Source organism: Mixophyes fleayi, chromosome 3 (genome assembly GCF_038048845.1).
Source record: "Mixophyes fleayi isolate aMixFle1 chromosome 3, aMixFle1.hap1, whole genome shotgun sequence".
In the NCBI taxonomy this organism is placed as follows: domain Eukaryota; kingdom Metazoa; phylum Chordata; class Amphibia; order Anura; family Limnodynastidae; genus Mixophyes; species Mixophyes fleayi.
In genome coordinates, this window is record NC_134404.1 from 6,641,699 (window position 1) to 6,656,176 (window position 14,478).

Here is a 14,478-nt window from a genome sequence, read left to right on the forward strand (position 1 = left end):
ACGAGGGAAGAGGGGCCCTGCTCATAAGAGCTTACATCCTAAGGGAGGGTGGACAAATCAGACATGAGAGGGAGCTGGTGATGCCAGGGGAGAGAAGAAGGGGCCGGGGAGAGAGGGAATAGCGAGCAGAGTAGATGAGGGGTTAAGTGGATGGTTGATAAGCTTTGAGGAACAGGTGAGTTTTAAGTGCTGCGAAGTCCAAACTCCTTTGCGGGGGTTCCTGGTGAAAACCTCCCTCTCCGTTTTACACTGCACCTCTTGGAGGGTAACGTAAACTCAAGAAGACCACATGGGTCCTTATCAGACCCATGGTTGTGACCATAAAGGACTAATACAGGGATCTAGATCTCTGCTTAAAGCTTTATTAAAGGCATTCTTGAAACCATCTGGACCTAGGGCTGTAATTTCCTCTAGGATATCTTTTTCTGTCCAGGGGTCATTCATTTTAGTAAGTTTTAAAGGTAGATTGTGATTGATTTATTAAGTTGAGGAAATCATTGATCAAATTTGTAGTGGGTTGATGTGTCAGGGGGAGATTATATAGTGAAAGATGGTATTCAACGAATGTATCAGCTATGTTTATAGGGCTGGTTTCGTCAGCTCCCCCTTAGATCCGGATGGAAAGTATTGGGGCGCAAACCTACCTGTCGTGTTCCTTCTGGTGTACAACATACTTGTCATTCTGCCCAGTGACCTATTTACTTCTGCCACAGATAGTGTTATATTCCCCCTCATAACCTACTTAACTCTTGGAGATTATCCTAGACGGCCTGTCTTACTTACTGTTACTAAAGTACTTACATGCTCCTGTAGATGGAGAAGGTACGACTGGCTCGGTTTTTCAGTCTGCGGGATATAACTTAACCTCATGCTGCTGTTTTAGAGGCATCACTAGGTTTATTTTACTGAATAAAGTTAGATGTAGTGGAAATCATGTTACATACACCTAAAGAACATTTCCAGAATACGCACATATCTGACACAAGACACCGCAAAAACACTAATTCATGCACTTATCATCTCCTGCATCAACTATTGCAATTCCCTCCTTACTGGTCTTCTCAAAGTCAGACTTGAACCCCTACAATCTATTTTGCACGCAGCGGCTAGACTGATTTTCCTTACAAACCGTTATTCCTCTGCTGAGCCACTCTGTCAGTCTCTACATTGGCTGCCTGTATTTCAACAAATCCAATATAAAATTCTTCTACCTACATACAAGGCCATCAACAAAATTGCACCGACATACATTTCCTCACTTGTTTTGAAATATCTCCCTACTCGACACCTCCGTTCTGCACAAGATCTACGTCTCTCCTCCGCTCTCATCGCATTCTACTATTCTCGGTTACAGGATTTTTTCCGGGCTGCACCTACTTTGTGGAATTTCCTCCCACGCACAGTAAGACTTTCCTCTAGTCTTCAAACCTTCAAGCGTTCACTGAAAACCCACCTCTTCAGACAAGGTTATGATATTCCTCATTTGAGAAAGTGCCCTGTGCAGGCACGAAAAGCGTCAGCGGGGGTTTCTTGTGTGATTGGATCCGGATGTCTGAATACCTCATCACCTGAACCACTACCACCCTGTGTTCGTCGCTAGAATTATACTGACACTAACCCTTCATCATCTGAACGCCCCGCTCTCTATTGCCAGTGTGTATATTTACCTGCAAATCACTTGGCAAGACTCACTTTCTACCATGGCGTGACTCACGCTAGAGTCGGGATCGAGAGACTGTGCTATGGGTATTATGTATTTACTCTGAAGTCCATGAAGGAGTTGGTCCGGATATCTCAGAAGGAGGCTATAGGAACACAGGCTGTGAGATTTACCTTGACGGACTTTTGGATTCAGGTGATTGGTGATATCTTTGTTCATTCATTATCCATCTACACCTGTGGATATTACTATTCATTCATTTGTGTTTATAACAAGCTGAGATTTTACTGACTGTATCTCAATCTAGATATCCTTGCATGTATATGGATCGGATCCTACAAGTGATGGCCACACTTTTCATTTTTTTGGTTGTGCATTCCAATATTTAAGTGTTCTATACAGCTGCGGTTGTTTACATTTTATTCCAGTACTGGATCCCATATGTCTGTTGCATATATGTGACAGAGAGATTTTTTCCAACTACCTATTATCGTGTAGTGTTTTTGGTTTTGTTATATTTTGATGTGGAATTTTTATAAATATTTGTATATATTATTATTCAGTGCCTCTCCTTATTTCTCAAGAGAACACCTGTCTGAATAAGGACTATTTTCCTATGCTCATACAGCAGCGCTACCTATATATAACTTTTTGTCTACATGTGCAATTTACACATACCAGCTGGGGCTTTTTATCTTTTTATGGAGCTTGCTCCTGTTTGGTCATTTTCAGTATTTAAGGCAGGGAGGGCTTAGCCTCTCTGACGGTTATAGCGTTCAGTTTCCTGTCTGCTGACCTGCTGTTGTTCTGACCTGTATTCCCGGATAGACCTCTCTTTGTATGACCTTTGGCTTGTTTATTGAATTGTGATTCTCTGCTGGTGACCCTGACTCCTGCCTCTGACTCGGATATCCTGTCTTTCTGCCGGACCTGACCCTTTGCCTGGACTCCACTTCGCTGCCTGCTTGTGCCCTTTGACCTCGGTCTGTCCCAGACTTCGTTTGCCTCGTGCTGCCATTTCCTTGCCGCGCTAAACCATAAGCTTGTTCTATGCAGAGCATAAGACCTGGGAGCATCTGAGTACCTGTGAGCACATCAATCTCTATGGGAAAGGCGGCTGCTAAAGGCGAAGACCTCTAGCACCTGTTCTACAAGCTTATGACTATAACCGGTAGTCATGACATAAGCATTATACATATAAGATAGAAAGGTGTAACCCTAGTTTATGGATTAAGGGCCAAGGGATAAAAAGACATGGTAAAGGCCATATTGTGCTATACGAGAGGAAGTTAGAGCTTAATTTGGGCAAGGCGTTTTTGATAAGTAAGCTGGCAGCCAGATTAAAGTCACCAAAGATTTTTACTGGTCCTGACTGTATATATGAGACGAGGGAGAATAGTCACCTAAGGATTTTAATTTGCTTTGTATATACTGTCCACATATTGGCCTTGGTGTAGGGAAAGGCATCAATAACCTAACTAGAATCAGATTGTGGCATTGGTTATCCAACACCATTTAATGTAGTCTAAAGGAGATGTGGTGTTAATCACTATGGCTTCTCCATGCCATGTAGCCGGGCCATTGGAGAAGTACTCTTGGGGTAAATGTTTACCTAAGAGGTGATTGGGAGCTGTCTCTTGTAACTCAATAATATCCGCTTTGTGAACCCAGCCTGTCAAAAGTGTAATTTGACTTTTGTTCAGGGAATTAAGCCCCTTATTGTTAAGAAAGAAAATATGTAGGACATATTGGCATGCCAGGAGGAGGAAGTGGATGCAAGTAGATGACGCGTATTTTATATATCGTTTATCTATATATAAATTTATCAAAATTGTGGCTTTCTTTGTTATTATGTATATTAACTTATAGTGAAACTCTAAATGTTTTTCTTCTGCTTTTAGACTATGCTGATTGCTATTCAATTATAGTGCTCCGATAAGCTGGGAGCCACAGCTGCAAATTATTGAAATGAGGCATTATAGGGACGAGGCAGACCCTCTAGTGAGACATATGTCACGAGCCGCGGCTTCTCCAGCAGCCGCCGCGGCTCGCTTTCTGCTCACACCTCACGTCTCGGCCGTCATCATGACAACCAGGACGTCACTTCCGCCAAGCACCCCGGCTGTCACCATGGCAATAGCCGAGACACTTCTGATATCACCACCGCGGCCAAGCTATTTTGACAGCTGAGCGCACGTGAGCTCTGTATTTATTAATTGATCATCATATGAGCCTTTTTGCCACCCCTGTGACTCCCCTCTCCTCATTGGCACTCTTATCTTTATAAGGGCTCCCTGCTGGTTATAGCGTCCTGTTCCTGTTAGTTTGTCTGCTCCAGTTGTTTGCTGAACGCTTTGGATTGATTCTCTGTGCATGACCCTCTGCTTGGTTCCTGAACCTTTGATTGTTTGCTTGTTGCCCTGACCTCTGCTTAGTTATCCAGACACTCGCTGATTGCTGCCAGTCCTGACCACTTGCCGGTACCTTGCCACGTTACCTGCTTCAGACCCACGGCCTGCTCCTGACCACTTTTCCTTTGTCATCTTCCGCTATCTCGTGCTGCGATACATTCATAAGCTTGTACTACGCTGAGTGTAAGACCTGGGGGCATCCGATTACCTGTAAGCGCAACGAGCTCTACGGGAAAGTCAGCTGCTATAGGTGAAGACCTCTACGTCCTGTTCTACAAGCTCACGATAATAGCCGTTAGCCTTAACAGTATCTACATGTAGGATACACCAACGTATGGGTATCTTTCAGAAAGTCATTGGAGTGTAATGAAACGCGTCAGCTGAAAGGGGATAGAAAGGAGATTTTACAAAGTGCCACATCTTCGGTGTTAAGCAGTCCACCTTCAAGTGTTATTTAGCATCTGAAAAATATCTTACATGGGACTGACTGTTCCTAAATAAGAAGTAAACTGGCCACTTACTTGTAAGTATGTTAATTTATATATTGATTTATATTTCCATTTATGAAATTCGAGATACAGAAAATCTACCTCAGGCTGTGTGCTCACTACAGAAAATGTCTCCTGATGCGATATTGATTTAGCCAACGACTGAAAGTCCCGATAGCAGCCGATTCCTTGTACACACTATAAACGTTTTATTCTATTTTCCATCAGATCCGTGCTCTTCATCTGTCATAACCATCGGCTTAAAAGTTGGTGACTCTGTAAACTTGATGGAGATCTCCCTACAGTGCTGGTTGTTTATCGTTGGAGTATACACACTAATGTGATATCGGGCTGAGCTGTCGGGTATCGAGTGATTGGCCCGATAGTCGGCTGAAGACCCGGTAGTGTGTACCCAGCCGCACTCAGAAGTTGCACCATCGTGTCTCTGCCTCTATGGCTACTATTGAGACTTCCGAATAACTAATGTAGGATTTATTTGCACATGGTGATATAGGACACTACCAACAGGAAATTAATTGTAAAGACAACATAAAGGAAGGTGAAACCACAGAGCATTGCCCCGTGTTACCAGAGCGCAAAAATACATATATCCATATAAATATCACAGGCCGGGGACATAGAGTGATGGGACAGAACATTGTCTATAATTGGGGTAATCAGTGAGAACCCTGGATGCTATAACACAGAATAATTACATCATTCTCAGTCATTGTTATGGGTCCATCATGTATAAATATTAATTACAGTCAGGAGAGACAGGTTACCAGACTTTAATGTATTTTATCATACTCCCATGTAATTATAGGTGGATCATCCATCATTACACATGTAATAACTTCCTTTAATGTCATGCCAGATCGGAGCTGGCCTCACCGAACGCGTCTCCTCTCCATCACTGTTTAATCTCTTACACCACCTAAGAAATTGTTTATTGTTTTTTCCCCATAAGATTTTCCTTGCATAGTATATTGAAATAGACAGCTTTTATTTCATGGGCATTAGATAAGAAAAGACCAAAATAAAAAAAACACCTCTTGTACATCATTTAGAGTTATATCAGCATTGACAGAGTCCATGAATAAAACCCACCCGTGTGCTGAAACACCCTTGTCCCGGCCACTAAAGCCAAAGTCGCTATTCTATTATTTCCTATCAATCGACAGTCCTGATTCCCGCCACCAAAAAGGGAGGGGCTTCAAGTTTTATGGGTGGGACCTATCCAATGGAATGCCTAAGGTAGATGACTGACGATTTGGGTGTCGATTGGAATGTCGGGATTTTCAAACCAGTAATGTTGGGATGATGGTATTTCATAAAGGTACATTATATAATTCACTATATTTTACATGTGATTACCTTTGACCTTGCTAAAAAAAAAGAAAAGATGTAACCCATGGATCGAATATTTCTGGATTTATCAGTTTATTTACGGAATATGTGTCATTGGCTGACGAGTTACTGAAGGTAATGAAATAAAAATGTAACCTTATCGTAAAACAGAAAAACGTCAGACTGTAAATGGAAATAAAACAGGACAGTTTTATCTCTGTGTAATCCATAAATACCAGGGAACGAGGCTCCACCGACTACCCACATTTTCCTTTATAATGTTTTCATTTATCTGTAAAGTCAGAAAGGTGGACATGAATTCATAAAAAGTAAAGACACTGCTGGGACTATCTGACATTATACTGAGATCTCACCGCTGGTCACTAAGTAAAGACACTGCTGAGACTATCTGACATTATGCTGAGATCTCACCGCTGGTCACTAAGTAAAGACACTGCTGGGACTATCTGACATTATACTGAGATCTCACCGCTAGTCACTAAGTAAAGACACTGCTGGGACTATCTGACATTATACTGAGATCTCACCGCTGGTCACTAAGTAAAGACACTGCTGGGACTATCTGACATTATACTGAGATCTCACCGCTGGTCACTAAGTAAAGACACTGCTGGGACTATCTGACATTATACTGAGATCTCACCGCTAGTCACTAAGTAAAGACACTGCTGGGACTATCTGACATTATACTGAGATCTCACCGCTGGTCACTAAGTAAAGACACTGCTGGGACTATCTGACATTATAGTGAGATCTCACCGCTAGTCACTAAGTAAAGACACTCCTGAGACTATCTGACATTATACTGAGATCTCACCGCTGGTCACTAAGTAAAGACACTCCTGAGACTATCTGACATTATACTGAGATCTCACCGCTAGTCACTAAGTAAAGACACTGCTGGGACTATCTGACATTATACTGAGATCTCACCACTAGTCACTAAGTAAAGACACTCCTGAGACTATCTGACATTATACTGAGATCTCACCGCTGGTCACTAAGTAAAGACACTCCTGAGACTATCTGACATTATACTGAGATCTCACCGCTAGTCACTAAGTAAAGACACTGCTGGGACTATCTGACATTATACTGAGATCTCACCGCTAGTCACTAAGTAAAGACACTGCTGGGACTATCTGACATTATACTGAGATCTCACCGCTGGTCACTAAGTAAAGACACTGCTGGGACTATCTGACATTATACTGAGATCTCACCGCTGGTCACTAAGTAAAGACACTGCTGGGACTATCTGACATTATACTGAGATCTCACCACTAGTCACTAAGTAAAGACACTCCTGAGACTATCTGACATTATACTGAGATCTCACCGCTAGTCACTAAGTAAAGACACTGCTGGGACTATCTGACATTATACTGAGATCTCACCGCTAGTCACTAAGTAAAGACACTGCTGGGACTATCTGACATTATACTGAGATCTCACCGCTGGTCACTAAGTAAAGACACTGCTAGGACTATCTGACATTATACTGAGATCTCACCGCTAGTCACTAAGTAAAGACAATGCTGGGACTATCTGACATTATAGTGAGATCTCACCGCTAGTCACTAAGTAAAGACACTGCTGGGACTATCTGACATTATACTGAGATCTCACCGCTAGTCACTAAGTAAAGACAATGCTGGGACTATCTGACATTATACTGAGATCTCACCGCTGGTCACTAAGTAAAGACACTGCTGGGACTATCTGACATTATACTGAGATCTCACCGCTGGTCACTAAGTATAGACACTGCTGGGACTATCTGACATTATACTGAGATCTCACCGCTGGTCACTAAGTATAGACACTGCTGGGACTATCTGACATTATACTGAGATCTCACCGCTAGTCACTAAGTAAAGACACTGCTGGGACTATCTGACATTATACTGAGATCTCACCGCTGGTCACTAAGTAAAGACACTGCTGAGACTATCTGACATTATACTGAGATCTCACCGCTAGTCACTAAGTAAAGACACTCCTGAGACTATCTGACATTATACTGAGATCTCACCGCTGGTCACTAAGTAAAGACACTGCTGGGACTATCTGACATTATAGTGAGATCTCACCACTAGTCACTAAGTAAAGACACTCCTGAGACTATCTGACATTATACTGAGATCTCACCGCTGGTCACTAAGTAAAGACACTCCTGAGACTATCTGACATTATACTGAGATCTCACCGCTAGTCACTAAGTAAAGACACTGCTGGGACTATCTGACATTATACTGAGATCTCACCGCTAGTCACTAAGTAAAGACACTGCTGGGACTATCTGACATTATACTGAGATCTCACCGCTGGTCACTAAGTAAAGACACTGCTGGGACTATCTGACATTATACTGAGATCTCACCGCTGGTCACTAAGTAAAGACACTGCTGGGACTATCTGACATTATAGTGAGATCTCACCACTAGTCACTAAGTAAAGACACTCCTGAGACTATCTGACATTATACTGAGATCTCACCGCTAGTCACTAAGTAAAGACACTGCTGGGACTATCTGACATTATACTGAGATCTCACCGCTAGTCACTAAGTAAAGACACTGCTGGGACTATCTGACATTATACTGAGATCTCACCGCTAGTCACTAAGTAAAGACACTGCTGGGACTATCTGACATTATGCTGAGATCTCACCGCTGGTCACTAAGTATAGACACTGCTGGGACTATCTGACATTATACTGAGATCTCACCGCTAGTCACTAAGTAAAGACAATGCTGGGACTATCTGACATTATACTGAGATCTCACCGCTGGTCACTAAGTATAGACACTGCTGGGACTATCTGACATTATACTGAGATCTCACTGCTGGTCACTAAGTATAGACACTGCTGGGACTATCTGACATTATACTGAGATCTCACCGCTAGTCACTAAGTAAAGACACTGCTGGGACTATCTGACATTATACTGAGATCTCACCGCTGGTCACTAAGTATAGACACTGCTGGGACTATCTGACATTATACTGAGATCTCACCACTAGTCACTAAGTAAAGACACTGCTGAGACTATCTGACATTATACTGAGATCTCACCGCTGGTCACTAAGTATAGACACTGCTGGGAATATCTGACATTATACTGAGATCTCACCGCTGGTCACTAAGTATAGACACTGCTGGGACTATCTGACATTATACTAAGTTCTCACCGCTAGTCACTAAGTAAAGACACTGCTGGGACTATCTGACATTATACTGAGATCTCACCGCTGGTCACTAAGTATAGACACTGCTGGGACTATCTGACATTATACTGAGATCTCACCGCTAGTCACTAAGTAAAGACACTCCTGAGACTATCTGACATTATACTGAGATCTCACCGCTGGTCACTAAGTAAAGACACTGCTGGGACTATCTGACATTATACTGAGATCTCACCGCTGGTCACTAAGTAAAGACACTGCTGGGACTATCTGACATTATACTGAGATCTCACCGCTGGTCACTAAGTAAAGACACTCCTGAGACTATCTGACATTATACTGAGATCTCACCGCTGGTCACTAAGTAAAGACACTGCTGGGACTATCTGACATTATGCTGAGATCTCACCGCTAGTCACTAAGTAAAGACACTGCTGGGACTATCTGACATTATACTGAGATCTCACCGCTAGTCACTAAGTAAAGACACTCCTGAGACTATCTGATATTATACTGAGATCTCACCGCTGGTCACTAAGTAAAGACACTCCTGAGACTATCTGACATTATACTGAGATCTCACCGCTGGTCACTAAGTAAAGACACTGCTGGGACTATCTGACATTATGCTGAGTTCTCACCGCTAGTCACTAAGTAAAGACACTGCTGGGACTATCTGACATTATGCTGAGATCTCACCGCTAGTCACTAAGTAAAGACACTCCTGAGACTATCTGATATTATACTGAGATCTCACAGCTAGTCACTAAGTAAAGACACTCCTGAGACTATCTGATATTATACTGAGATCTCACCGCTAGTCACTAAGTAAATGCACTCCTGAGACTATCTGATATTATACTGAGATCTCACCGCTAGTCACTAAGTAAAGACACTGCTGGGACTATCTGACATTATACTGAGATCTCACCGCTGGTCACTAAGTAAAGACACTGCTGGGACTATCTGACATTATACTGAGATCTCACCGCTGGTCACTAAGTAAAGACACTGCTGGGACTATCTGACATTATACTGAGATCTCACCGCTAGTCACTAAGTAAAGACACTGCTGAGACTATCTGACATTATACTGAGATCTCACCGCTGGTCACTAAGTAAAGACATTGCTGAGATTATCTGACATTATACTGAGATCTCACCGCTGGTCACTAAGTAAAGACACTGCTGAGACTATCTGACATTATACTGAGATCTCACCGCTGGTCACTAAGTAAAGACACTGCTGGGACTATCTGACATTATACTGAGATCTCACCACTGGTCACTAAGTAAAGACACTGCTGGGACTGTCTGACATTATACTGAGATCTCACCGCTAGTCACTAAGTAAAGACACTGCTGGGACTGTCTGACATTATACTGAGATCTCACCGCTAGTCACTAAGTAAAGACACTGCTGGGACTATCTGACATTATACTGAGATCTCACCACTGGTCACTAAGTAAAGACACTGCTGGGACTGTCTGACATTATACTGAGATCTCACCGCTAGTCACTAAGTAAAGACACTGCTGGGACTGTCTGACATTATACTGAGATCTCACCGCTAGTCACTAAGTAAAGACACTGCTGGGACTGTCTGACATTATACTGAGATCTCACCGCTAGTCACTAAGTAAAGACACTGCTGAGACTATCTGACATTATACTGAGATCTCACCGCTAGTCACTAAGTAAAGACACTGCTGGGACTATCTGACATTATGCTGAGATCTCACCGCTGGTCACTAAGTATAGACACTGCTGGGACTATCTGACATTATACTGAGATCTCACCACTAGTCACTAAGTAAAGACACTGCTGAGACTATCTGACATTATACTGAGATCTCACCGCTGGTCACTAAGTATAGACACTGCTGGGAATATCTGACATTATACTGAGATCTCACCGCTGGTCACTAAGTATAGACACTGCTGGGACTATCTGACATTATACTGAGTTCTCACCGCTAGTCACTAAGTAAAGACACTGCTGGGACTATCTGACATTATACTGAGATCTCACCGCTGGTCACTAAGTATAGACACTGCTGGGACTATCTGACATTATACTGAGATCTCACCGCTAGTCACTAAGTAAAGACACTCCTGAGACTATCTGACATTATACTGAGATCTCACCGCTGGTCACTAAGTAAAGACACTGCTGGGACTATCTGACATTATACTGAGATCTCACCGCTGGTCACTAAGTAAAGACACTGCTGGGACTATCTGACATTATACTGAGATCTCACCGCTGGTCACTAAGTAAAGACACTCCTGAGACTATCTGACATTATACTGAGATCTCACCGCTGGTCACTAAGTAAAGACACTGCTGGGACTATCTGACATTATGCTGAGATCTCACCGCTAGTCACTAAGTAAAGACACTGCTGGGACTATCTGACATTATACTGAGTTCTCACCGCTAGTCACTAAGTAAAGACACTGCTGGGACTATCTGACATTATGCTGAGATCTCACCGCTAGTCACTAAGTAAAGACACTCCTGAGACTATCTGATATTATACTGAGATCTCACCGCTAGTCACTAAGTAAAGACACTCCTGAGACTATCTGATATTATACTGAGATCTCACCGCTAGTCACTAAGTAAAGACACTCCTGAGACTATCTGATATTATACTGAGATCTCACCGCTAGTCACTAAGTAAAGACACTGCTGGGACTATCTGACATTATACTGAGATCTCACCGCTGGTCACTAAGTAAAGACACTGCTGGGACTATCTGACATTATACTGAGATCTCACCGCTGGTCACTAAGTAAAGACACTGCTGGGACTATCTGACATTATACTGAGATCTCACCGCTAGTCACTAAGTAAAGACACTGCTGAGACTATCTGACATTATACTGAGATCTCACCGCTGGTCACTAAGTAAAGACATTGCTGAGATTATCTGACATTATACTGAGATCTCACCGCTGGTCACTAAGTAAAGACACTGCTGAGACTATCTGACATTATACTGAGATCTCACCGCTGGTCACTAAGTAAAGACACTGCTGAGACTATCTGACATTATACTGAGATCTCACCACTGGTCACTAAGTAAAGACACTGCTGAGACTATCTGACATTATACTGAGATCTCACCACTAGTCACTAAGTAAAGACACTGCTGGGACTGTCTGACATTATACTGAGATCTCACCGCTAGTCACTAAGTAAAGACACTGCTGGGACTGTCTGACATTATACTGAGATCTCACCGCTAGTCACTAAGTAAAGACACTGCTGGGACTGTCTGACATTATACTGAGATCTCACCGCTAGTCACTAAGTAAAGACACTGCTGAGACTATCTGACATTATACTGAGATCTCACCGCTAGTCACTAAGTAAAGACACTGCTGGGACTATCTGACATTATGCTGAGATCTCACCGCTAGTCACTAAGTAAAGACACTGCTGGGACTATCTGACATTATACTGAGATCTCACCGCTAGTCACTAAGTAAAGACAATGCTGGGACTATCTGACATTATACTGAGATCTCACCGCTGGTCACTAAGTAAAGACACTGCTGGGACTATCTGACATTATACTGAGATCTCACCACTAGTCACTAAGTAAAGACACTGCTGAGACTATCTGACATTATACTGAGATCTCACCGCTGGTCACTAAGTATAGACACTGCTGGGAATATCTGACATTATACTGAGATCTCACCGCTGGTCACTAAGTATAGACACTGCTGGGACTATCTGACATTATACTGAGTTCTCACCGCTAGTCACTAAGTAAAGACACTGCTGGGACTATCTGACATTATACTGAGATCTCACCGCTGGTCACTAAGTATAGACACTGCTGGGACTATCTGACATTATACTGAGATCTCACCGCTAGTCACTAAGTAAAGACACTCCTGAGACTATCTGACATTATACTGAGATCTCACCGCTGGTCACTAAGTAAAGACACTGCTGGGACTATCTGACATTATACTGAGATCTCACCGCTGGTCACTAAGTAAAGACACTGCTGGGACTATCTGACATTATACTGAGATCTCACCGCTGGTCACTAAGTAAAGACACTCCTGAGACTATCTGACATTATACTGAGATCTCACCGCTGGTCACTAAGTAAAGACACTGCTGGGACTATCTGACATTATGCTGAGATCTCACCGCTAGTCACTAAGTAAAGACACTGCTGGGACTATCTGACATTATACTGAGTTCTCACCGCTAGTCACTAAGTAAAGACACTGCTGGGACTATCTGACATTATGCTGAGATCTCACCGCTAGTCACTAAGTAAAGACACTCCTGAGACTATCTGATATTATACTGAGATCTCACCGCTAGTCACTAAGTAAAGACACTCCTGAGACTATCTGATATTATACTGAGATCTCACCGCTAGTCACTAAGTAAAGACACTCCTGAGACTATCTGATATTATACTGAGATCTCACCGCTAGTCACTAAGTAAAGACACTGCTGGGACTATCTGACATTATACTGAGATCTCACCGCTGGTCACTAAGTAAAGACACTGCTGGGACTATCTGACATTATACTGAGATCTCACCGCTGGTCACTAAGTAAAGACACTGCTGGGACTATCTGACATTATACTGAGATCTCACCGCTAGTCACTAAGTAAAGACACTGCTGAGACTATCTGACATTATACTGAGATCTCACCGCTGGTCACTAAGTAAAGACATTGCTGAGATTATCTGACATTATACTGAGATCTCACCGCTGGTCACTAAGTAAAGACACTGCTGAGACTATCTGACATTATACTGAGATCTCACCGCTGGTCACTAAGTAAAGACACTGCTGGGACTATCTGACATTATACTGAGATCTCACCACTGGTCACTAAGTAAAGACACTGCTGAGACTATCTGACATTATACTGAGATCTCACCACTAGTCACTAAGTAAAGACACTGCTGGGACTGTCTGACATTATACTGAGATCTCACCGCTAGTCACTAAGTAAAGACACTGCTGGGACTGTCTGACATTATACTGAGATCTCACCGCTAGTCACTAAGTAAAGACACTGCTGGGACTGTCTGACATTATACTGAGATCTCACCGCTAGTCACTAAGTAAAGACACTGCTGAGACTATCTGACATTATACTGAGATCTCACCGCTAGTCACTAAGTAAAGACACTGCTGGGACTATCTGACATTATGCTGAGATCTCACCGCTAGTCACTAAGTAAAGACACTGCTGGGACTATCTGACATTATACTGAGATCTCACCGCTAGTCACTAAGTAAAGACAATGCTGGGACTATCTGACATTATACTGAGATCTCACCGCTGGTCACTAAGTAA

The 14,478-nt window shown here is 42.7% G+C and overlaps 1 protein-coding gene across 1 annotated transcript in view; it reads right to left on the bottom strand.

The window, feature by feature from the left end:
* Positions 1–5,985: 5,985 nt before the first annotated feature.
* Positions 5,986–14,478, bottom strand: part of LOC142142549 (uncharacterized) — a 51,377-nt gene continuing 42,884 nt past the window's right edge. Inside the window, exon 15 of the mRNA XM_075200428.1 lies at positions 5,986–6,201. Coding sequence (XP_075056529.1) covers positions 6,194–6,201 — 8 coding nt within the window. The 3' untranslated portion in view covers positions 5,986–6,193. The remainder of the gene's footprint in view (positions 6,202–14,478) is intronic.